The following is a 24,384-nucleotide window of genomic DNA, read 5'->3' on the forward strand; positions in this document are numbered from 1 at the left end:
ATTTGGACATGACTACAACAGCCCTATCTCCACCTGTGGGTTCCAGCAGATCCAGACTGCTTCTGACCCTAAAAGCAATATATACCAATCATGTCTAACAGCCATTGATAGCCTTATTATCATTGAATCTGCCTAATCTCCTTTTAAAGCCATCTAAGTTGATGGCTGTGAGCACAATTTGGAGAACTGAATTCCACTGCTTAACTATGCACTCTCTGAAATACTTTATCTTGTCTGTCCTGAATTGTATACCATTCAGCATCACTGAATGACCTAATGTTCTAGACAATGCAACACTACAGGTAGAGACACACTAAACTGAGCAGAGGAAGAAAGAGACACTGCTAAGGGGCCATGTGGAGAACATCAGGCACAGGGTCCAAATGTGGCACACCAGCCCTATCTGACCCAGAGGACTCTGCCCAGACTATCCACCTCAGATGACACACCCTCATTGGCTCCGAACTGCACCTGCCTCTACCTGGATGGAATGCGTCCTTGAGCTATTAACTTCTTGCTTGCCTTGAAGGTGTGTGGCTTGTGTCTAGCCACACCCACTTTTGCAACACCAACCAGGGCTATGTGACCCCTGGGAGGTTGCCCATGGGAAATTATCATAGACTTGTAGAGCTTGAAGGGGCCCTAGTGCAACCCCCTTCAATGCAGGAATATGCAGCTGTCCCATATGGGGATCGAACCAGCAACCTTGGTGTTATCAGCACCACACCTTAACCAACTGAGCTAGAATGTGGCCACCAAACTGAAAAAGGTTCCCCACCCTTAACTGAGGGGAAATAGTCTAATGTGGAGTTTTTGTTGAAGCACTTAATAATAATATTTCACCCCCATGGAAGCATCTTGCAGGACTATCAACAGCCACTATTCCACCAAGTCTGAAACTTTGGTCAGATATTGTCTGAGGCATAACCTTAGTGGGGACATGGCTATGGGAGCTACACTTCTAAATTTAGCACCACATCACTGCCTGTAAGTGGTCTTTTCCTTAGCTTAAAGATTTGTGTTCTCCTTCCAGAAATCCAAAGGCCTCAAGTAGATAATTACTGCTCTACAAAAAGAAAAACAAGCAAAGGCAGAATCATGTTAACAGCCATATGACAATAGTGTGTTTTTCAGCTGACTCACATTCTCTCTCTCTCTCTCTCTCTCTCTCTCTCTCTCTCTCTCTCTCTCTCACACACACACACACACACACACACACACACACACACACACACACACACCCTCTCCCTCTGTGCACTTCAATTGGTTTGAAATATAGCCTAGCATTTATCTTGGCTGCATTAACAAGATCTGTTTTACCAATACATTTATATTTATGATGACTAAGGGCAGATTATAGCTGTTAAAGTTGGTCCTCCTGACATGAAAACACTACTTTGTCATTAATACATTTTCTAGTATAAACTGTGATGTCAGGTCAATGGAAAGGGTGAAAACTTTCCTAAAGTATGCACATGTATTCCCCCCCCCTCTTCTCCGAGCAATTGAGCCCTAATGGAATAACAAAAGGTCATAATAACAAACCATTACAGCTTTGGTCTTGGCAACAAGGCCTACAGAAGAATCTCCAAGAAACAGCCATCATTTCTCCAATGTTATGGCATGAGGGTGACAGGAACGGTACACAGATGTGGGCGCAGCACGGCGGTAGCTATGTGAAAGCTGAGCGATCAATTAGTCAGTTGTTTACCAAAAGCTTTCCTAACTGACGCTAACCAGAGCTCCAGGAAAGAAAGAAGATCCCAGCAGCTGTCACAGGGAGCCCACGGAGCATGCGCTCAAAGGCTAGCGAGGCTGCTATAGCCAGCCTACTCTTCTGAACACAGACCAACAAGCAAGAAGCTAAAATGGTGGGGGTTCCACCAGGCCCCATTTTGATCTGTTTCTCCTGCCTCGAGGGCCAGCATTTCTTGGGTGTCACATCTATAGTTAAGGAACAAGAGGGGGGGCACCACCAGTACAAATACAATTGGTGAGACTTAACAGGGTTTCCATTTTGCAATGGAGCACTTCAGAATATGGAGCATTTTCGTCTTTTGTTGTTGTTGTTTAGTCGTTTCCGACTCTTCGTGACCCCATGGACCAGAGCACGCCAGGCACTCCTGTCTTCCACTGCCTCCCGCAGTTTGGTCAAACTCATGTTCGTAGCTTCGAGAACACTGTCCAACCATCTCGTCCTCTGTCGTCCCCTTCTCCTTGTGCCCTCAATCTTTCCCAACATCAGGGTCTTTTCCAGGGAGTCTTCTCTTCTCATAAAGTCACCAAAGTATTGGAGCCTCAGCTTCACGATCTGTCCTTCCAGTGAGCACTCAGGGCTGATTTCCTTAAAAATGGATAGGTTTGATCTTCTTGTAGTCCGCGATCAGCCTTCTTTATGGTCCAGCTCTCACTTCCATACATCACTACTGGGAAAACCATAGCTTTAACTATACGGACCTTAGTCGGCAAATTTTTGTCTTACAAAGATCTAAATCAGGCATAGGCAAACTCGAGCCTCCAGATGTTTTGGGACTACAACGCCCATCATCCCTAGCTAACTGGACCAGTGGTCAGGGATGATGGGAGTTGTAGTCCCAAAACATCTGGAGGTGCGAGTTTGCCTATGCCTGATCTAAATACCTTGGGCATATAAATTAATATATGGCATCCATACAAAACTTGGAGGGATGCTACCATCACTGTGCTGCAGTGATTCCTTCTTCACCGCTGCATTCAGTGGGACTTATTCCTAAATAAGTGCTTTGGAATTGCAGCCAAACAGTGCAGTCCTATGTATATCTACTCAGAAGTAAGCACCATTTGACCTTCACAGGACTTACTCCCAGTTAAGTGTGTAAGATTGCAACCTCACTGTGTAACCCTAACTGTATATGCTCATAAGTAACTTGCGTTGAATTTGACGGGGTTTGCTCCCAGGTTAAAGTGGATTGGAATTGTCGCCTCAGTCTACTTATGCAAGGACTAACACCTGAGGCTAATGCAATGCCATGTATAGACGTCCCAAAACGACAACACCACAAACTGGCTAGTCAATATAAAACCAAATTTACTGGAATAATAGCTAGAATAGAGATGGACTAGTAACCATTCAAGCAACAAACATATTAAGGTGCCTTGTGCAAGTCAAGACCTGGAAATACTGCGAACATGGAATAGATAAAAGTACAACTATCTAAACAACGTTATATAGTAAACGTTATATAGACTGGATTAATCAACCATTCAACAAGTGGTGTGAGTCCAAACATGGAACGGCAACCCCGTGCCACCACAACTGTGAGGGTAGCTCAAAGGAGAATGTGAAAAATGTTCAAAGCCACTTATCAAAGATGAACTGGATGGAATGTTCTTCAATGGATCTTGAGTTGGAAACACAAAGCCGTGTGCATGGATCAATCACAGGAAGGCGGATCAAAGCCACCACCGTGATGGAAATAACACAGGTGGGCGAAAGAAGACCTGTTTTCCGGATATATTACAGGTTTTGCTACATGCTTCATCAGTCCAAAGAGCCAGTTTACTCAGGATAAAACTGATACGAAACAGTTTACTCAGGATAAAGGAGATATTCATAGATAGGCATAGACGTCCCACCTACAAAGTCCAAACCCCAGGGTGGAAGTAAGAATGAGCAAATTTACTCAGAGCCAGTGTGGTGTAGTGGTTAAGAGCGGTAGACTCGTAATCTGGGGAGCCGGGTTCGCGTCTCCACTCTTCCACATGCAGCTGCTGGGTGACCTTGGGCTAGTCACACTTCTCTGAAGTCTCTCAGCCCCACCTACCTCACAGGGTGTTTGTTGTGGGGGAGGAAGGGAAAGGAGAATGTTAGCCGCTTTGAGACTCCTTCAGGTAGTGATAAAGCAGGATATCAAATCCAAACTCTACTTCATTCTTTTATTGTTCTAGGGCAGGGGTGCCCAAACTTTTTTCAAAGAGGGCCAGATTTGATGAAGTGAATATACATGAGGACCGACCAAAGTTGTTTTTTAGGATTGGAGTGGTTGAGCTTTTTTACGATTTTACCCCAAAGTTGTTGAGCTTTTTGGGCCGGATTAGGCCCACAAAACGGACTTGGGACATACCTGTTCTAGGGGTTCACTCTGTCTGGTATTTCACTCCACTTGCCTTCCACTTTAACTTAGATCACTAAAATTAATATTGGAATTGGCACATGAGCATTTTGCCATTTCTATCTGCATCTTCCCCACCCCCAAACTCCTTACAGATTGATCTGAGTGTCCATCTAATAGTTTAAGCACTGTGCCACAATTTATGTAGATCTGCCCTTAATTTTTAAAAAATGTCTCTCTGTGCTGGGAGCAGCAGCACTGGGCTGCTGATAAAGCTAGCAGTACATACTTTTTAAGTATCAGCTGAATCTACTGTTTAGGTTTTCAGGCAGCACTCTCAAAGTTAGGTCTTTTCACAGGCGACACTAACAGTGTAATCCTACACACGGCTGCCCAGAAGTACCCGGTACCTCCCAGTTCAACAAAACTTACTCCCGTCCCGAGTAAATGCAATCACAAGCACACTTACTAAGAAGCAAGCCCCAATGAATTCAATGAGAATTACTTCTGAATAAACATGTTTAGGATTGCACGGCAAGAATGCCTTTTAAGACGTGCCTTCAAATGTACCGGTATATACAACACAAGGATCACATGTTTTTTAACTACAGTCTCTCTAATTGTGACTATTCATTCAAATCAAATGAACTTGCAGGTGGGTGCCATCTGTTCCCATGAACAAACACAGTCTTATCAAGCACATCATTGATCTATCAGTCTACCATTTATCACAGATTAACTCAGATTGCCCTCCAAGGACCATGGCCTTCCCTGCAGTCTAAAACATTAGGCCTGGACACATTTAACGTAGTTCATTAGGATGCCATGTGCAGATATATTCAATTAACAGATATATATTTATTTATCTATTTTAAATGCTGCCTTTCCAAAACAGTGACCAAAAAACAAGAAAGAGAGAGACACTGAGGATAACACTATAGATATAACAAAGTGATATTGTCTACAAAAAAAATATATCTGTTAGTCTTTACAGCAGGGGCGTACCCAGGATCAAAACTAGGGGGGCCAAGGGGCAGGGCCAAGGCACGGGAGGGAAGGGAAGAAGTGCACATGGCGGGGAGGGGGAGGAGCCAGAGCGTGATGGCTGCCGGCGGCAGCAGCAGGAGCTGCTGAGTTCAATAGGACTTGCTCCCAGGGAACAGCGCACAAGAGGGCAAGCTTCTTAGCACCCGCTCCGCCAAGCGACACTAACGTGGTGGCCTTTTATGGTGCCCCGCATGCCCAGAAGCACTCTCCTTTTTTCTTTTCCCCTCCTCTGAACGCAGTTCAGCAGCAGGAGCGGCGTCTGCAGCTGCCGCCGAGTTGCCCGTGCGTGCGGCGGGGCGCGAGAAGGAGCCTGCAGAGGCAGGAGGAAAAGAGGGAGGGGAGGAAGGAAGGATGAGGAGGCAGCGAGTGAGGGGCGTGTCTTGGCCAGGAGCAAGGCGAGGAGGCCGGCCGGGAGCCCGGACAGACGGACGGATGCGGAGCCACCGCCGCTGCTGCAGAGGCCCCAACCTTGTCCACCTCCTCCTCCTCCTCCTCCGGGTGCTGCGCCTCTCAGCTGTTTTTTGCTTCTAGGGGGGCAGCTGCCCCCCTAGAAGCAAAAAACAGCTGAGAGGTGCAGCGCTGCAGCACCAGGCTCCAGGCTCCCGCACAGGGAGTGCGAGCCTGGGGCCGCCTTGCTGTGCCTTCTGGGGGGCAGATGCCCCCTGCCCCCCCTGCCTACGCCCATGCTTTACAGTATGCCACAGGACTCTTGTTTCCACCCCCATAAAGTTCCGGCATCTTTCGAGAGTTCAGTTCAAAATGTTGGTAATAAACAATTATCTGGTAACATTATACTAATCTGAGTTACAAATTACAATGCAGGTCTTTTTCTCTAAGAAGCCAAGTAAAATTACAACCAGCAGGAAATATGAGCACAAATTAAGACAAAACTAAGCACTTGGCAAATGAATGAACAAGACACTTGGGTGCTTAAATTTCTTTCACTGACATCAGTGGGATTTTTTAAATGCTGAGATTTGGCTGGTTTGTGCCCTATGATAACAACATTGCAACTGCTGAACAGATAAGCACTTTAAGGCAAAGAGTCCTCTGACCCCTCCCTAACATTCGATTATCTTATACACAGGGTCTCCAACTTTAAGGGTTCCAAGTTTAGCTACTGTGAAAAAGCTCCCAAACAAGGGGGCAGATTTGTAGAGATGCTTCTCCGCTGGATCACACATGCGGTAGCTGCAAAAAAAAAAAAATCTTTATTAGTGAAATTATGGCAAAGTGTGAAGAAATGGGTTACATTGTGAGGGAACATTGTGAGAAAAACACTGTTACCTTTAAATTTACCCACACAACGTGACTGTTTCTTCACACAGCTGCCCCACATTTTAGAACTTACGAACGGGCTCATAGGGTCCAGTTCTACATTTATTTATTTTTATCCTGCACTTCTTCTACGGAGGGACCATAGCTCAGTTTGTCAGGGCACCTGCTTTTTACACAGCAGGTTTAATCCTGGCAACAACACTCAAGAAAAAGTCTTTCACATGGCGACGTTCCAAGTCTGTAGCTGTAACAGTGGTACTTTAAATGACGTGCAGAGTCTTCCATCTTTTGAGAATAACGTCTCATTCACTTTCCTAAAGTGTCTTACAAAAGTGAATTGTGAAGGGAGCTGAAAGAGTTAAAATGGCTTTTAAAACCTCTTGGGTACTTTGAAATTTATTTCCCTGGCTGCTGTGGGCTTGTCAAGTAACGGATGGGGGGCATGGAGGGGTAGGAATCACTTTTGCTGTTTGGACATTGTGGAGATAGAGTGGTAGGAGAATTATTTTCTTTTCACCATTTACTTGGCTGAGATTTAGTGTCCTGTCATGCTAAACTCTCCCCACGCAGACAAGGAAGGCACTTTGCATTTGCCAGATGAGCTCTTGGGATGATTGTGGAAGACCTTCTCTTGCCCAAATTTATGGTGCCCCCCTTGAAAGTTTACACTTAGTTGTATTTATAATGGCTTAAAGGCTTAGCGAAATCCTGGATGTTGACTGTGATGCATAAGACCTTCAAGCTTTATTACTGCAAATTTAGGCGGATAATGTTATATGATAGACCAGATTATGGGACAGAAACCTGTGAGATCCTCTGTGTTATCATTAGAGCAGTCAGCCGAGCCAGACTTATTGGTTGATTAATAGTTTTAGAGAAAGAAGATTAATTAAACAATACAATTAAATACATTTGTATATTACCAAAATATCAATAGTGGTGCCTTTTTGAGATATTGAAGGAAGCATGGGATAACTTTCAATTAACATTCATTGCAAGAAGGTAACTGCTGTTTTTAATGTACTCTTTTACATTTCCTGTTATGGTAGTCTGCCGGAACCAAAACTGACTTTTAAAAAGTCCAAGTTTCCCCTTAATTTTCAGACCTGGCCTGGAATTGTTAATCAAATAATGCTTAGGACTGCAATCCTAGCTCCACTTATGTGGGAGTAAGTCTTGCTGAATTCAATTAAAACTTACTTCTTGTTAGAGCTGCACTGTTAATTAATTAATCAACAAGCTCACATGAAATTACTGGGGAGCAGTATAGAAATGTAATGCAATGAGTGAATGAATGAATAATTGTTGCAGCACCACAATTTAATTTAATTGCACTGGGGGGGGGGGCAAAGAAGAAATGGAAATTGTTAGAATATAAGGAAATGAGAATTTGTTAAACCATAAATATGAAAATTAAAATATGTATATACAAATGGAATGTACCGGTAATTGAAGTATATTATGATTTATATGAATGTACAAAGACCTCAGTTACACATGTAATGTTATATGGAAATAATAACAACAAAAATATATATTTTAAAAAAAGAAAAAGAAACTGAAGAAAAAATTAATTAGGGTTGCACAACTGTACTACAATTAACTAAGAAAATGCCCTTCATATTCTGCTCTTCTAAGGGTACTATACTTCACAGAACTAAGCAGTATTACTGATGCTAAATAAATGTTTACAATGACAATATTAGGAGAAGTAATAGCAACAGTACTCTGGGTGTTTCAGTGGGCAACACTCAGGCTGGTTTACATGTTAGGTTATGTAAGTGAAAGGCTACCTCTCCCTGTTTGTTGCATCTAGCATAGCTTGCCACATGGAGCCTCGTGTTTGCATCAAGTTTCCCATCAGCTTCAATTGAATGTAGAGATTACCAGTGCTGTCTTAGACATTCTGTATCAGGGGTGGAGAACCTTTCCAGATGCTGTTGCATCCCAACTCCCATCAGCATCAGCACACATGGCCCATGGTCAGGGATGAGGGGAGCTGGGAGTCCAGTAACATCTGGAGGACCACAGGTTTACCACCCCTGTTCCATACAGAGACTTGGCGAATTACACTACTAGACATTTGAGATAAGCATGGAGAGGTTTCAAGAAAACAGTCTCCACATGGCTTAGCCCTGACCCATAGCAGATCCAAATTTGAACCCTGTTTGTTTGCATATTTCATAAAAATTATACACCGTTCAATGGGAGGGGGGACCCAAGGCAGTTTGCAAAAGATAAAACAGTAAAATCAAGAAAAATTACAACCCAACTTTAAATTATACATTTATAATTATATTAGTTTACTGTATACTAAAACAGATTAAAATTGCCTCAACTTTCTAAGCTTCTGGGTAGGTTTTTCTAAAGAGGAATGTTTTTAGTTGGTGTTGAAAAGAGTACAGTGAAGGAGCCTTATGTATCCCAATAGGCAAGGATTCTTGCATTGCTTTTTATCCCCCATATCATGCAACAGGGGTGTTGAATGCAAACTGCTTGCTATTGCATTAGATGCAGCTACACCTGTTTTCTGAGCATCAGTTTGAAGCTGAAGGAGGTTCAGTCATGAAATTACCGGTACTTTCAAATGGTAGTCTAGATCACTGGCTGCCTCTTAATACCCTGATCCAAAACTGAATAGTTTAAAAAGATATTAGACTCAGAGGACAATCCTTTGTATGTTTAACTTAGAAGTTACTCTGAGTTCTCGCTAGTCAAATGAACTCGTTTACCTTCGGTGCTGAACATAATGTATGAAGGCCTAGAAAAATATGCAGTAATGCAGGAAGGTAAAGTCGATGGACATAAATGTATACTACCCAAATACAGGCCATATTTTAAAATTTTAAAAAGTGGCACACACATCAGTCCTACACAAGGTACTTGGATGCAAGTCTCATGGAACACAGTACATAGGATTAGCTTCAGAAGCAGTGCCACTCATCTACCGAGCAAGGGTGTTTCCAGATAGGGGCCTAACTTCCAAATGGGTTATTGAGATATCACAAGCAGGTCGTTGGCAACAGTGCTTTCCCTTCCCAAATCAATTCCCACCCTCGCCCCAAAGGTAAACCTGGGTTAAATTGGCGGGGATACAGACCAGCATTTTGCTGCCAGCAATAAATGAGGAGCACCCTAACACTAAGCCAGACTTGTAACTGTTCGTGATTGCTGTCATACTTTACCTTCTTAGTGTTTCCAGTGGCTCCTTTCTGTCTATGATGCCCAATTCTGGGTCAACAGTTGTAAAGAGACACCTGCAATGGCAAATGACATTTTGTAGGAAACAGGATCAAACAACTGAATATTCCCTTTGCCAACCCCAAGCTTACCTGCCACATGCCATCACCTCTCTCAGTTCCACATCACCAATTATAATTTTGCCCCAGGTGTCCTAAGGGAAATCAAGCAACAATTTGTGTTTACTTTCATACTAAACTTCTCATACTCAAATTCAACAGATTCCCCATCCCCATTTGCTGATGTGCAGCTGCTTAAAACTAAAATGGAGATTATTATTTTTTCCTAATGAAAGGGTCAGATGTTGCTAAACCACAAGACTGAAAGAAGGAGATATAATATATTAGTACTTTTCTTTTGCATCATCTGGAATTACTTAGCCTAGCAGATGGGCTAGTACATGGACTGTTCTTCTGAGCCAGAAAGGCTAGTTACTACATTCTTCAAAGCCAAATTCCCATGACTGGTTTTTAAGTGGAAGAGGCATCAAAAGGGGCCTTTCTAACCCAGTTTTCATGCGATAAAGTGGTTTTGTGGAAGCAACCCAATATGGTAAAACTTGGAAGTCACCACATGCTGACAAAAGCTTGCACAGGGATAGGGAACCTGTGGCTCTCCAGGTGGGTTGGGCTCCAACTCCCATCAGCTCCAGCCAGCATGGCCAATGGTCAGGGGTGATGGGTGCTGTAGTTCAGCAACATCTGGAGGCTTCCATGCTTTTACATGACCCCAATCGAGGGAGAATGTCCCTGTGGGTGATATTCAGCTAAGTTTAAATCCAAGTAGACCTGCTGAAATTGCCAAGTATGGCCATGTTAGGTCCATTAATTACAATGGATTTTAATCCCAACTATATCTTAGTTGACTACTGCCCTGCATCATGACTTCTTTATTGTCCCTAGAATATATCTAGTAAGTAAAGGGGGAAAGAAAGAGGGACACATGGTGTGCATGTGGGCAGCTGGGTAGATGCTTCAGGAGGGAAAATGAGGGGAGGGAGCTGGCATGTAGATGCAGAGAGCATGAGAGAAGATGCCGAAACACACAAGAAAGAAAGAAAGAAAGAAAGAAAGAAAGAAAGAAAGAAAGAAAGAAAGAAAGAAAGAAAGAAAGAAAGAGAGGATGTGGAGGACAGATGAAAGAGAAGAACTGAATTCTGGGGAGGGGAAAGAATGAAGGGGATGCTGGAACCATCCTTCCCTTCCATCTACAATGGCTCTCCAAATAGCTAGTCACCTTCACATGGACAATCTCATCCTCACTATGGCCTAGTTATGGAAAAGTTCCCATTGTTGTGGGAGGAAAGTGAGTCGTGGGATTTTGACAAGCAGTGCAGCTGCTTCTGGGGGAAGGCTGAATGTCATTTTGGGTTGAATGAGGACTTCACTGAATGTTTAGGCACGGGGTGGGCTCTCTGCCAGGTGCAGAATTGGTGTGGATTGACTAGGAAGAGGGACTAGGAGTAGGAGGACCTGGTCCTAGGAGGACTAGGAAGAGGTGTAAAGGAGTAGGAGTCACATTGGTTAGAACGAGCTGTTTAAGGATCTGAAGGAGAGAAGCACAATTCTTTTACTCCCAGTGAAGAGCACGAAATTTAGGCCACATTGGCATGCTGCCAAAGCTTCTTCTCCCACACTTCACCACAAGATGGCAATATTACCACTATAAACTAACTAACCATGCTGCAGCCTCCAAAGGAGCTGTATCATAATTCAGTAGAATCATAGAAGGGACCCCGAGGGTCATCTAGGCCCCTCTTGCAGGATCAGCCTCAAAGCAGGAGCCTCCTTATCTCTGCACTGGTTCACCTTTGTGGTGAGTCACCTGAGGGTGCAGAATGCACACCTCTGCCCTCCGATCTGGTGCTTCCCAACACTTTTTCTTGCTGTCCTCATTTGAGTGGGTTCCTCATTTTAAACCCCTGCTTCCATCTCACCTTTGCACCCCTGTTGATCTCTTATACTGCCTTAATGTGAAACTGCTTATTAGCTTCCGCTTTGGGACCATTGTGACTCTAGCCCAAACTTTCCAGGCCTAGCATTTCTACCCTCCGTGTGCTCAGCTGCCGGTGCCCCAAGTCTGCTGAAGGGATATTAATCTGTCCCTATACAAAACCACTGTCTTTTCAACCAACCAACCAGGTTATGATCAAATAAGCAAGGTTTCTGTTTTGTACACACACCCTCATTGTTACTACGCCTTCCAGAGACGATCATCATTATAATGGCAATATTGTGCAAACATTCACAATGTGGGGGAGATTTGATACCATGCCTTTTGCCTAGATTTGGCATGTTCTACCATATTACACTGGAAAATCCTGATTCATCCTGACCTGCAACATTTCAGAAATGAGGTGGCAGCAGCAGAGAAAAACACTTTTGGAAATTTCAATGCCAAGTAAGATAACCTTAGGCTGAGAAGGTTGCAATATGGAACCAACTGCAAAGCATTTTCTCATAAAGAAAATGAGAACATACAATCTCAACAGCAGGTTGTGTGTGTACGGAAACGGTAGATATTATCCCCATAACAAATGGATATGCATTCCAGCTCTTAGCTCTGCTAGGAATGCTTAGAAAGTTTATATGGAGAGAATACTAGTTTTCCCTTAGGGTAGCTGCCATAAACCACCACACAACACTAGAAGTGCATCTGAGTAGGGGGCTAACTTCTGAATTGTCTGCTAATATTTCTGCTTGCTATGCAAAGATTAACCAGTACAGTAAACAGTGAATAAAATGGAATGTGCATGCAAGCCCCTAAGAAAGAGATTCTTTTCCAAAAGGAAATGTCATGCAGAAGTAGCATTGAAGCTCATCACTTTTAGGGCTTGGAAATATACTTGCACAATGCCTATTACTTTAAATTAAAAAATGACACCAGTTCTACTGCTGTGTGTGTGTGTGTATTCAGGATCATGGTAGGGAAGGAATGGGTTAAAATTCTATCCCTGTGCCCTGTGTCCTCTTTCTGGATTGCTTATTTTTAAATGAAAATGAAACCAGAGATAATGTCACTTCAAGTGACATGTTTAGGTTTGGTGCTCATTAATACAAATTGGTTCAATGCAAAGCCTATCTTACTGTTTGCATTTAAATCCATGCATCTTGTAAATTGTCTGGAAATGAAAATGATTGCTTTATCCCCAGTTACACATCTTGTAAATGTTACCAACATAAAATCCTATATAAAATGTCTATATTCCAAGATACATATACTGCAGTTGCTACACTATAGCTCAGGTGCTTTTCCAATTGCTCGCATAAAATGTTTCTTTTTTAAAAATGCACACATTTTGGATGAATTGTTTTACAAACCAGGGGGGGGGCAACATTTTCTCTACCTCCTCATAAGCTCCACAGCCTGAAACAGTAATGTTTGGTCTAAAATGCCGCATATTGATTTTCTTCTCCATTCTGGCATTTAAATCTTCCATTGAAGCATCTGAGATGATTAAGAGCGGAGCACAGTCACTATAGGGAACCTACGTTGCAAAGATACATAAATATTATCAATGTCACTACAATAACAGGTTAATAAGCATCTTGCTGGCCTCCCTCTTAAACATTCATAATTAGCACATTCCAATAGATTCCTCAGCAGCAATAGCAAAAAGCTGCCTTGCCATTTATTATTAGCTTTGGAAAATCCCACCAGTTTACACCTCTTAATCTCTTCCCTCTTTCGGTACTTAGAATACAAGCAAGACATTACAAAATTTGTGACATCCCATGCAATGAATAGCCTGTGAAGTCTTATCTATCGCTAAAACAGTGACTCACACTTTAACCTGTTCATTTATTGCATTTATATCACACCTTTCCTCCAATGAGCTCAAGGTGGAGTACACAGTTCCCCCTCATCCTCCATTTTATACTCACAACATCCCTGTGAGCTAGGTTTGGCTGAGAGTGAATGACTGGCTCAAGGTCACCCAGTGAGCTCCATGACTAGGGCTTTTTTTCCAGCCTGAACTCAGTTCCAGCACCTCTCAGATGGGTGCCATTGCCATTATAAGAGAACAAGGGAGGTGTTCATGGTGAGTTTGGGCACACACACCCTACAAAAATAGCACAGTCCATGACGGAGCAGATATTTAAACCAAGGTCCTAATCTAAACATTACACCACACTGGCTCATCCTCTTTCAGAAAGGCCAAGGGCTCCAAGTAAATTTATTATTATTATTATTATTATTATTATTATTGTTATTGTTATTATTATTATTATTATTATTATTATTATTATTATTATTTTATACACTGCCCATCTGGCTGGGTTTCCCCAGTCACTCTGGGTGGCTCCCAACAGAATATTAAAAGCACAATAAATCATCAAACAGATGTCTTAGATGTCTTCTAAGAGTCAGATAGTTGCTTATTATTATTATAATTTATTATTATTATAAATTATTATTATTATTATTATTATTATTATCATTATTATTACTATTCAAAAATGTTGTCTGTTTGTTGCTGTTCTCTCTCTCCCTGCGCTACTACAAAGCTCTTTGAATCAATGACTAATGGTAATGATAGTTATATACAGTGCTTTTTCTGGGGGACGACGACACAGGGGTACGCATACCCCTAAACATTTTGTGAATCTAAGTTTGGCCTCATTGAGGGGCAGTATTTCAATATGAGTAGGAAAATGAGAGTACCTCTAAACATTTTTTTAGGGGAGGAAAGCACTGGTTATATACTACAGTGGTACCTCAGTTTTTGAATGTCTCAGAAGTCGGACGTTTCGGTTTTCAAACGCCGAAAACCTGTAAGTAACTGCTTCGGTTTTTGAACGCTTTTCAGAAGTCGAGCATGCCACGCAGCTTCCACATTGAGTTTTCTGGAAGTAAATGCTTCCAGAAGTAAATGCTTCGGTTTTCAAATGTTTTGGGTGTCAAATGGTCTTCCAGAATGGATTACGTTTGAAAACCGAGCTACCACTGTACTTCCAGGATGTCTCTGGATACCAGTCACTGTGGAACAACAGCAGGAGAGGGCTATTGTCCTCTTGTCCTAATTGTGGGGTCCCCAAAGGCATTCCCAGCATCTCCAAGTCATGCTAGGAAAGACTCTCCATCTGAAACCCTGCACAGTCACTGATTCTCAATGTAGAAAATACTGAGCTAAATGGATCAATGGTCATCCTTGGAATAAGGCGGTTTAGTATGTTCCTATAATGCAGCTGGATATTAGGGAAAACAGGATGCTAGACTAGATAGGACTCTGGTCTGTCCCAGGTTAGTCCTGACTTACATTTTTAAAATCAGCTATCCATTCAGATGTAAAAATATGGCAAGGATTTGTTTTTGTTTTTTAAGCAGGATGGCAAATGATTAATACTCACAATAAGACAATATTTATTTATCTAACCTCATCATTAGGATCAAAAGGTTTGTGAATCTTTTCACATTTTCTTGGTGCCATGTGGGTCTCATAATGTACCAGCCGATATGGTTCTGACTTCAAGAAAGTGGTGAACCAATGAGCCACTTCATCACCACAGTCCCGTCCTTGAATATCGAGCCCAAACACCCTGTTGGAAATTACAAAATGGGGAAAGGTGCTACACAAGATAATACCACTGTAAGGATGTTGGTTGTATCCTCAATTGAAAAGAAGACATTACTGTATTGTAAGGGAGCACAATTCAGATCACTCTGAGGTCCAACTTTACCAATTCAAGATTAGTTGTGTTTTTATTAACTTTACTAATTCAAGGTGTTGTTGTGTTTCTATTCCAATTTTATTTTTAACTCCTTTGGTGTTCACAAATCCCTCTTTCTATTGGCCCTCCCTCCTGTGCGCTACTTTACTCTACTCTCTCAGCATCAGGAGGCCTTCATCCTCATCTCTATTGTTGTTGTTGTTGTTTAGTCATTTAGTTGTGTCCGACTCTTTGTGACCCCATGGACCAGAGCACACCAGGCACTCCTGTCTTCCACTGCCTCCCGCAGTTTGGCCAGACTCATGTTTGTAGCTTCGAGAACACTGTCCAACCACCTCGTCCTCTGTTGTCCCCTTCTCCTTGCGCCCTCCATCTTTCCCAACATCAGGGTCTTTTCCAGGGAATTAGTTACAGGTGAGGCAGTGGAAGACAGGAGTGCCTGGCGTGCTCTGGTCCATGGGGTCACGAAGAGTCGGACACGACTAAACAACTAAACAACAACAACAACAAGGTAGCCGTGTTGGTCTGACGCAGTCAAAAAAAAATCCTTGCCAATAAAAAATCCTTCCAGTAGCACCTTAAGGACCAACTAAGTTTGTCATAGGTATGAGCTTTCGTGTGCATGCACACTTCTTCAGATACACTGAAACAGAAGTCACCAGACCCTTATGTATAGTCAGAGGGTGGGTGGGGGGGTGATGGGGGATCACCCATTCCCATCACACACACCCCACCCTCTGACTATACATAAGGGTCTGGTGACTTCTGTTTCAATGTATCTGAAGAAGTGTGCATGCACACGAAAGCTCATACCTATGACAAACTTAGTTGGTCTCTACTGGAATGATTTTTTTTTATTCTCCAGTGAATCTTCTCTTCTCATGAGGTGGCCAAAGTATTGGAGCCTCAGCTTCAGGATCTGTCCCAGTGAGCACTCAGGGCTGATTTCCTTGAGAATAGATAGGTTTGATCTTCTTGCAGTCCATGGGACTCTCAAGAGTCTCCTCCAGCACCATAATTCAAAAGCATCAATTCTTTGGCGATCACCCTTCTTTATGGTCCAGCTCTCACTTCCATACATCACTACTGGGAAAACCATAGCTTTAACTATACGGACCTTTGTCGGCAAGGTGTTATCTCTGCTTTTAAAGAAGCTGTTTAGGTTTGTCATTGCTTTTCTCCCAAGAAGCAGGCGCCTTTTGATTTCGTGACTGCTGTCACCACTATTAGCTTCCTCTTTTTATCTGCACCCACATCTCCCCTCTTTCCTGCTGAGATGAGTGGTAGTAGCACTAAATATTTTTATTCTCCCAGATGAAGCACACATTACAAGCTAGCTGAATGGGAAAGTTGGTGCCAACTGCATCATGTGTTTTCAAAGAGGAAGAGCAATGCAGAACTAGTAAACATGCGTTGTCCTATTCCAACTTCTAGTTTTGATGAACTTGAGTGAGCCTTGAGATAGTGAGAGAACACAGAGGGGGGAAATGGAATTCTGGTAGGGAACACAAATGGATCGAGCATGGGCACATTAGCCTGTGACCCTTATTACTTTAAATCATAGACTCATAGTGTTGGAAAGGACCCCCAAGGGTCATCTATTCCAGCCTCCTGCAAACTGGAGTATTGATAAACCATATTCTAAAAAAACTCAAAACAGTGGAACTCAAGGTGATCAGGTCTGCATAATTAAAACAATATATTAATATATTTGATATAACCATCTGAGTATCATGAATCAGGTTTTAAGAGAAAGGTCCTAGCACAGATTATTTTGATACTGGACTCTTGTGTAGTACCATCATGAACATTTAGGGACATTTGACACCTAACAACGAAGGCTAAGAAGGCAAAGAGAGAACAATACGTGGAACTAACATTTTCAGCAGAATTAAAAAGAGAGAGACTAAAACATATTCATTCAGCACCTGCAAGTCTTCACTGGATTTTCCTTAGGAGCAGTGATAGGGATGGTCAGTTCCTTCATTTCTGGAGCATTCAGGATTAAGAGACCATTTTCACAATTTACAGAGACCAGAACCAGGCGAGGCTCCTGCCGAGCTGTGACCATATGACCATCTTCCTTAATCACAAGCCAAAATCTATGATTAAACATACAGAGGATTGTTAATCCTTTAAATGTTATACCTACATTGCTGACAGGGCATGAGAAAAATATTGTTACATGCCACCCCAATCTCCAAGCTGTGTAAGATTCTCGGACTACAAGGAGTGTTTACCTGCATTCTTTTATTCCTTTTAGATCATGAGGCACAACTGAGACTGTGGTGTCTTTATGATATACGGTTTAATTATACAGGTCTACAGGTACCGCTGCAGTAAGAAGGTAAACTTGTTTCCATGCGCTCTGCTGGCTGATGACCCGGAAAGCTGTCTGCGGACAAGCGGCGCCCCCTTGAAGCGAGATGAGCGCTGCACCCCATAGTCGCCTTTGACTGGACTCAGCCGTCCAGGGGTCCTTTACCTTACACCTTACTATGTTATGCATTTTTGTGTTTTTATATTGCAAACAGCTGGTGATCTTCGGATGTGCTTTCGACTCTTTATTAAATTTTTGTTTTTACAAAACATAGCAAAATATCCCAAAATGGCAATACAAAATAAACAAAACACATAGAATAATATAATAACAAGATATTCCCAAGCAAAATACAATCCTTTGTAAATCAGAATCAAAAATCCTTTCATCCAATCATATCAGCCCAATCCTTTATCTCCTCCCCTTCCCTCCTCTCCTGATATTTACCCTCCCCCTCCTGACTTCCCTCACCATATACGATCTCATTTAATCTTACCAATAAATTTTCTGTTGCATTATATAAATTATATTTGAAATACTTTCCCTTCCTGTACAATATTTTCCTCCTTGTGAACTTAACCCTTATGAATTCACGTTTGATTAGCTTACATTTCCATATTTTGCCATGTACACACATCTACCATTTTCCATTCTTCCTTCAGCTTCTGGATAGAGCCTCCTCTTATAATTACAGTCAATTTTGCCATTGCCATATATTCATACAGTTTGGATCTCCACTCCGGTATTTCTGGTATCACTTCTGTTTTCCAATGACTTGCCACTAATATCTTTGCCGCTGCTGTACCATAGAGAAATATGATCTTATTTTCCTTAGGAAAAATAAGATCCTGGTGATCCTCGGATGAAGGGTGGTATAGAAATTTAATTTAAAAAAAGACTACAAACACCATAGAATTCCAGATTGTAAGTGATTCTCACAGACAGACACCACCTGACTGAAGCTCAAGGACACCCGTAGCAACAGCAGCACTCAGGGCAGAACGGGCTTCGCCTGCTGGTCTAAGAAGCTTAGTTGCCATAGCTGCCAAGTCCTCCCTTTTTAAAAGGGAAATTCCCTTATGCTGAATAGGCTTCCTCGTGAGAAAAGGGAAAACTTGGCAGCTATGTAATAGTTGCGCGGGGGCCGCCCCCTTCCCAAAAAAACCACGCGCACACACCTCGAAACTAACACGGTTTTCACATCAAGAAGGGAGGGAGGCGCTAAACTGGCCTCATTTGTTTGCGCGCCAAGTTTGTTCCACGCGTGAAGAATTGCAGCGGCCTGCACAGGCGCGCGGGAGATCTCCGAAATGAAGCGGACGCAGCGGCCCGCGAGAGCTTTATGGTGCCGTTAGATGCCCTAGCCTAGAGTCTTCAAGTCGCCACAGGGCGGGCGAAAACACACCCGCAGCCCTTCCTCCGCCCCCTGCCTCCATTCCTTCTCCTCAGCTCTCGAAAGGAAACGGAGCCTCGTCGCCTGCCTGCCTCCCTCCCTCCCGCCGTTTTCCTTCCGCCCACTTTGCGCCCTCCGCCCCGCTAGCTCGGCCGCGTCCCTCTCCTTGCCTGTCGCGCAAGTCTCCGCTGCGGACGCCCAGCTTGGTCAGCTCGGCGCTCTCGAGGGCCAGCCCCTGGCAGGACTTGACCGGGTAGATGACGAGGCTGGACACGGCGCCCACCCGCACCAGCTCTCGGCGCGCGCGGCGCCGGCCCCAGCGCCAGGCCGCGGCGGCTCCCAGGCCCACCGCGGCGACCGAGGCGCAGAACAAGGCGAGGCGGGAGGACGGCAGCGCCGGCATCGAGAAGCGGCCAAGCCCCGCGGCCATGGTTGCCGAGGGGGGACCGTGTCGCAGGCAGCAGAACTTTAACCGGAGGCGGGACTAGGCCGGGCCATGCCTCCCTCGGCGCGGTTCCTTTGCCAGCTTCTCGCTTGGCAGGCGCCGTCGCTGAAGGCGCCCCCGCCTTTATCCAAACGCTAGACGTCTATGGCAGCTGGCATTGCGTTCTTGTGCACACACACCTACTCAAAAGTAAGCCGCACTGAGTTCAATGAGACTTACCCCTGGGTAAGTGCAGTGCTTTTTTCCCCCTGGGGAGATGCATCCCCCTAAACATTTTGTGAATCTAAGTTTGGTCTCATTGAGGGCGGGCATTATTTCAATATGAGTAGTAAAATGAGAGTACCCCTAAACATTTTTTTTAGTAAAAAAGCACTGGGTAAATGCATACAGGATTGCAACCAGAGCATGTCCATGTGTGCTTACTTCCACCATTGGGTTTCTTGGCAACCCAGAGACATAGCTGTTAAGTTCTCCCTTTTTAAAAGGGAAATTCCCTTATGCTGAATAGGCTTCCTCGCGAGAAAAGGGAAAACTTGACAGCTATGCCCAGAGAGCTGGGTTTTTTGGGAAGGAGGTAACACACACACACACACACACACACACACACACACACACACACACACCAAAACACACACACACCCTGATGAAAGAATAGAAAAACTCCACTTGCATGACTCAACATGGAAAAGTTATTAGGCAGAGACCATCCACCTCAACACCAAACTGCTGGAATTCTAGGATCGGGGATAAAGCCCCCAAGTCAAGAGGACAAAAATATTCTCTCTCTCTCTCTCTCTCTCTCTCTCTCTCACACACACACACACACAGCTAGTTTGGCACCCTATTAGATTTACAGGGCAGTCCTATACATAGTGCGATCCTATACACGTTGACTCAGAATTAAGCCACATTGAACATGGAGCTCAGTGGCAGAACATCTGCCTTGCATGCCAAAAGGCTCAGATTTAATCGCAGCTAGCTCTTACCTTGGCTTTTGACTTTGGAAGTGTTTTATTTTTCAGACCCACCTTATTTTAGTGATTGCAATAAATTTTATAATTACTGAAAAGCAGTGGCAGAGCTTCATGCTCCGGCACCGGGGGGGGGGGGCGGGGGTGGTGCCAGTTCTGGGGGCGGGGCGTGCATTCCGGGGGCATGGCGCACCTCCCAGAGGGGAGGGGCTTGCATTCCAGGGCCGTGGTGCGTTCCGGGGGTGTGGCACGCCTCCCGGAGGGGCATGACATGCGTTCAGGGGCGGGGTGCGTGTTTGGGGGGCAGGGCGGGCGCCTCCAGACACTCCAACCGCCTCCAGACACTCACACAGGACCTTCACCGGTTCTGATTTGAAAGAGAGGTAGAGCTGGGTATCATCTACATACTGATGAACAAACCCCCTGATAATCTCTCCCAGCGGCTGCATGTAGATGTTGAAAAGCATGGACGAGAGGACAGAACCCATAGGCACCCCACAAGTGAGAACCCAGGGGTTTGAACACTCATCCCCCACCACCACTTTCTGAACATGGCCCAGGAAGAAGGAGCAGAACCACTGTATAACAGTGCCCCCAACTCCCAACCCCTCTAGATGGTTCAGAAGGATGTTATGGTCGATAATATCAAAAGCCGCTGAGAGATCCAGCAGAACTAGGAAACAGCTCTCACCTTTGTCCCTAGCCCACCGGAGATAATCAACCAGTGCAACCAAGGCAGTTTCAGTCCCATGATGAGGCCTGAATCCTGACTGGAAGGGATCCAAATGGTCCGCTTCTTCCAGATGTGCCCAGAGTTGTTCAGCAACCACTTGCTCAATCACCTTGCCCAAGAATGGAAGACTTGAGACTGGGTGATAGTTGGCCACATTGGCCGCATCTAAAGGTGGTTTTTTAAGAAGCCTTTAATAACTGCCTCTTTCAGCGGGTCTGGGAAGGCTCCCTCACAGAGATGGGCCTTGCCCAGCCCTTCCCGGCTAGCTTTTATAAGCCAGGATGGGCAAGGATTAAGGAGATAGGTGGTTGGTGAAGCTTAATAATAATAATAATAATAATAATAATAATAATAATTAATAATAATATTTCTCCAGCCACTCTGGGCGGTTCACAGCATATGTCAGAACATACTAAAACACCAAACATTAAAAACCTCCTGTGCTTATTGCACAGAAGACTATCAGGATTTGTTCTTAGAACAAATATATTCAGCTTAAGCAGGAATCAACTATTTATGCTGTTCAATGACATATATTGGGATACTGCACAGCTAGATCAGAGCAATTCCCTTGTGAACTGCAGTTAAGACAAGTATATTATAAAACAAAAACAAATTTAATTACATTGGGCTTGAGTCGTGTTTCACTCTGTATTAAACTTCTGCTTTGGAAAAAGTAACCGTTTATATTAAGAACTCAACTGCTTTAATATTTCCCTCTCTCAGTGACAATCTGCTGGGAATTATACTGTTAAAAGTCTGTTGTTTTTGTAGGAAGAAACAAAGTTCAGAGACAAAGTTTTTGTAGGAAGAAACAAAGTTCAGAGATAAAAGTTAAGCTTATTGAAGTCTTTTATCTGGTAAAATATAAAAGAAAGATAACTTGGGTGTTTGGAACGTACTGGCATAGCCCAGGCCTTTAAATGTGTTTTATAGTTAATTATTCCCAACAACATAGAATCATAGAATTGTAGAGTTGGAAGGGACCATGAGGGTCATTTGAAGCTTCTTCCTGTTTTTTAACTCCCTAACACACACACACACACACACACACACACACACACACACACACATTTATTAACATAACTAAAACTGGTTGTAGAACAAAGTTGCTTCTCACCACCATAAAAGGCCTTTAAAAAGAAAGAAAAGTATACAGCTGCACTATTTTGGTCCTTTTATTTTTTTGGTGAGATGCTGAAATAATTATTGCCCTTCTAACAGCTATCAAACTTTGCTACTCTTCTCCAGGACAGAAATCTATCATTTTCACATACAGAGGAAGACGCAGACTGGTGGTTTTTAGTTAACAGCACAATCTGCTGTATGCTTATTCAGAAGCATGTCCTACTAGGTCAGTGAGGCTTATTCTCCGGAGAGCATACAGAAGACTACACTCTTGACGTGGAATCCTATACTGTACATGTCTACTGAGGTATAAATTCATGATTTAATTCAATGGGGCTTAATCTCAGAAGTGTATAGGATTGCAACTTAAATTCCAGTTTCTTCAAGCTTTTTGCTAGAAAATAGCACTAGGATGAGGCAGCAGGGTGGTTGGAAAAGGAGGCACACTAACTCAATAGATACTTTTACCATGTGAAAAAGCTATAAAGACTCCACATTAGATACACATGTATACATTTAGTTCAGTTTACTAGCAACTATAAAAACTTAGGACAATGTTTTCAAATAATTTATCTCTGCTACTTCAGTCCAATGACTTTATGCAAGGACACTTTTTATACATTCAAATTATGTTTCCCATATCAGATCACTTGCAACAATTGCAATCGGTGCAATTCTTCAAAGCAGTGTTTCTCAACCTTTTTTGGGCCACGGCACACTTGTTCCGTGAAAAAAATCACGAGGCACACCACCATTAAAAAAGTTTAAAAAATTAACTCTGTGCCGCCCTATATTATAATTATGACTGTAAGAAACACTTGCCAAATATTGCTTTCCGGCGGGTCAGTGCTGCCGAGTTCTTAAAAGATCCGGGTTTCTGATCCACCCCACCCGACCCCGCCGTCCCGTATCTTACCCTGTGTGTGTTCTCGGACTTGTGAGAGGACGATTTGGTCTTCATGCCTCCGTGAATTAGCAACAAACTACCTTTTGAATGATGGAGATTGAATATTTTAAAAGTAGCTACTTGAAGTCCGCTCGATTTTCCAAAAAAGAGACACACGTGCGGCACTATTAGCTGCTGGGGGCTGCCATCTTGGCTAAAGGATTCTAGGATGATCCTGTCACGTGAGGCATGGGGAAAATGGAAATAATGAAAGCTGATTGGTCTGTGGAAACTAGAAGGGGCGAAGAAATAGGACGCCCAGGGAGGTGGAGTTTGCAGCTGCAAAATCGCCCTTCTCGTCGCCGCACGTCGCGGCACACCAGCCAGCGTCTCGCGGCACACTAGTGTGCCGCGGAACAGCGGTTGAGAAACGCTGCTTCAAAGCACATGAAAGAACAAGGGGTGTGGTCCTTAGGAAACAACCTCCAACATTCACAGGGTAGGATGAAGCAAAAAGTATCAAAACGTTGCAAACTTTTCAATCCTGTATCAGACAATGTGTTTATACAAGTTATGGGGTGATTGAACAAGATGAAAAACAAAACCAAACAAAGTCCAGCAATATTTTTTTCAAACCAGTGGAACAATAGTTATATTTTCTTTCTTCATCCCAGAAGAAGACTGAGCCTGCTATCTCCACTTCCAACTCAGTCTGTAAGGAGATCTTGCGGCTTTAACACCTGGCCTATTTTTTTGTTTATTATTCCTTGTCCAGTCACCCTCTAACTCAACTTTTGCATCTTGAAATTCCGCCAATTTTTTTGTGTGGACTTTGGAATAAGTGAGTAACGTTCCAAACAAGTCTAGCACTACCGTACTGCGCACAACAGAAGAGAATGCAAGGCAGTTATGTTGCAATGAAAAAGATACTGGTACTGAACACAAACTCTTGTCCTTTTCTGTTTTCTCAGTCTTGATCCTCTAAACCTGAAGTCAGTTTGCATGTAATGTGAAGCCAAACCATTGGCTTAGCACAGTGGTTCTCAAAGGGTGTGACACAACACACTGGTGTGGCAGGAGAGGATGGCAAGCGTGGCAGGAAGATTCAAGGGCAATCAAAGAAACATTTAAACATTTCAGTATACCATAGTATAAAAGTTTCTTTTTAATTTGCAAAATA

The 24,384-nt window shown here is 43.4% G+C and overlaps 1 protein-coding gene across 2 annotated transcripts; it reads right to left on the bottom strand.

The window, feature by feature from the left end:
• Positions 1–4,929: 4,929 nt before the first annotated feature.
• LOC118083193 (mitochondrial amidoxime reducing component 2) lies at positions 4,930–19,557 on the bottom strand. Of its 2 annotated transcripts, none has more exons than XM_035111382.2 (7): positions 19,212–19,557; positions 17,257–17,430; positions 15,034–15,196; positions 13,003–13,143; positions 9,749–9,810; positions 9,602–9,673; positions 4,930–6,329 (listed from the first exon to the last, which is right to left on the bottom strand). In XM_035111382.2, exons 1-7 carry the CDS (start codon positions 19,469–19,471, stop codon positions 6,200–6,202), a joined length of 1,002 nt encoding a protein of 333 aa, XP_034967273.1. In that variant the 5' UTR covers positions 19,472–19,557; the 3' UTR covers positions 4,930–6,199. The 2 variants fall into 2 exon arrangements, with proteins under 2 accessions (XP_034967273.1, XP_034967274.1); XM_035111383.2 differs by lacking the exon at positions 19,212–19,557 and adding an exon at positions 18,258–18,754.
• Positions 19,558–24,384: the final 4,827 nt, after the last annotated feature.

This window comes from Zootoca vivipara, chromosome 3 (assembly GCF_963506605.1).
Source record: "Zootoca vivipara chromosome 3, rZooViv1.1, whole genome shotgun sequence".
In the NCBI taxonomy this organism is placed as follows: domain Eukaryota; kingdom Metazoa; phylum Chordata; class Lepidosauria; order Squamata; family Lacertidae; genus Zootoca; species Zootoca vivipara.

Excerpts from the sequence above, each read along its gene's own strand:
- LOC118083193 (XM_035111382.2), bottom strand. The coding sequence starts at position 19,471 with ATGGCCGCGGGGCTTGGCCGCTTCTCGATGCCGGCGCTGCCGTCCTCC. Across the intron at positions 13,144-15,033 it reads CTTTTGATCCTAATGATGAG|GTTCCCTATAGTGACTGTGC; the intron begins GTTAGATAAATA and ends TTTGCAACGTAG. Across the intron at positions 6,330-9,601 it reads CCACTGGAAACACTAAGAAG|CTACCGCATGTGTGATCCAG; the intron begins GTAAAGTATGAC and ends TTTTTTTTGCAG.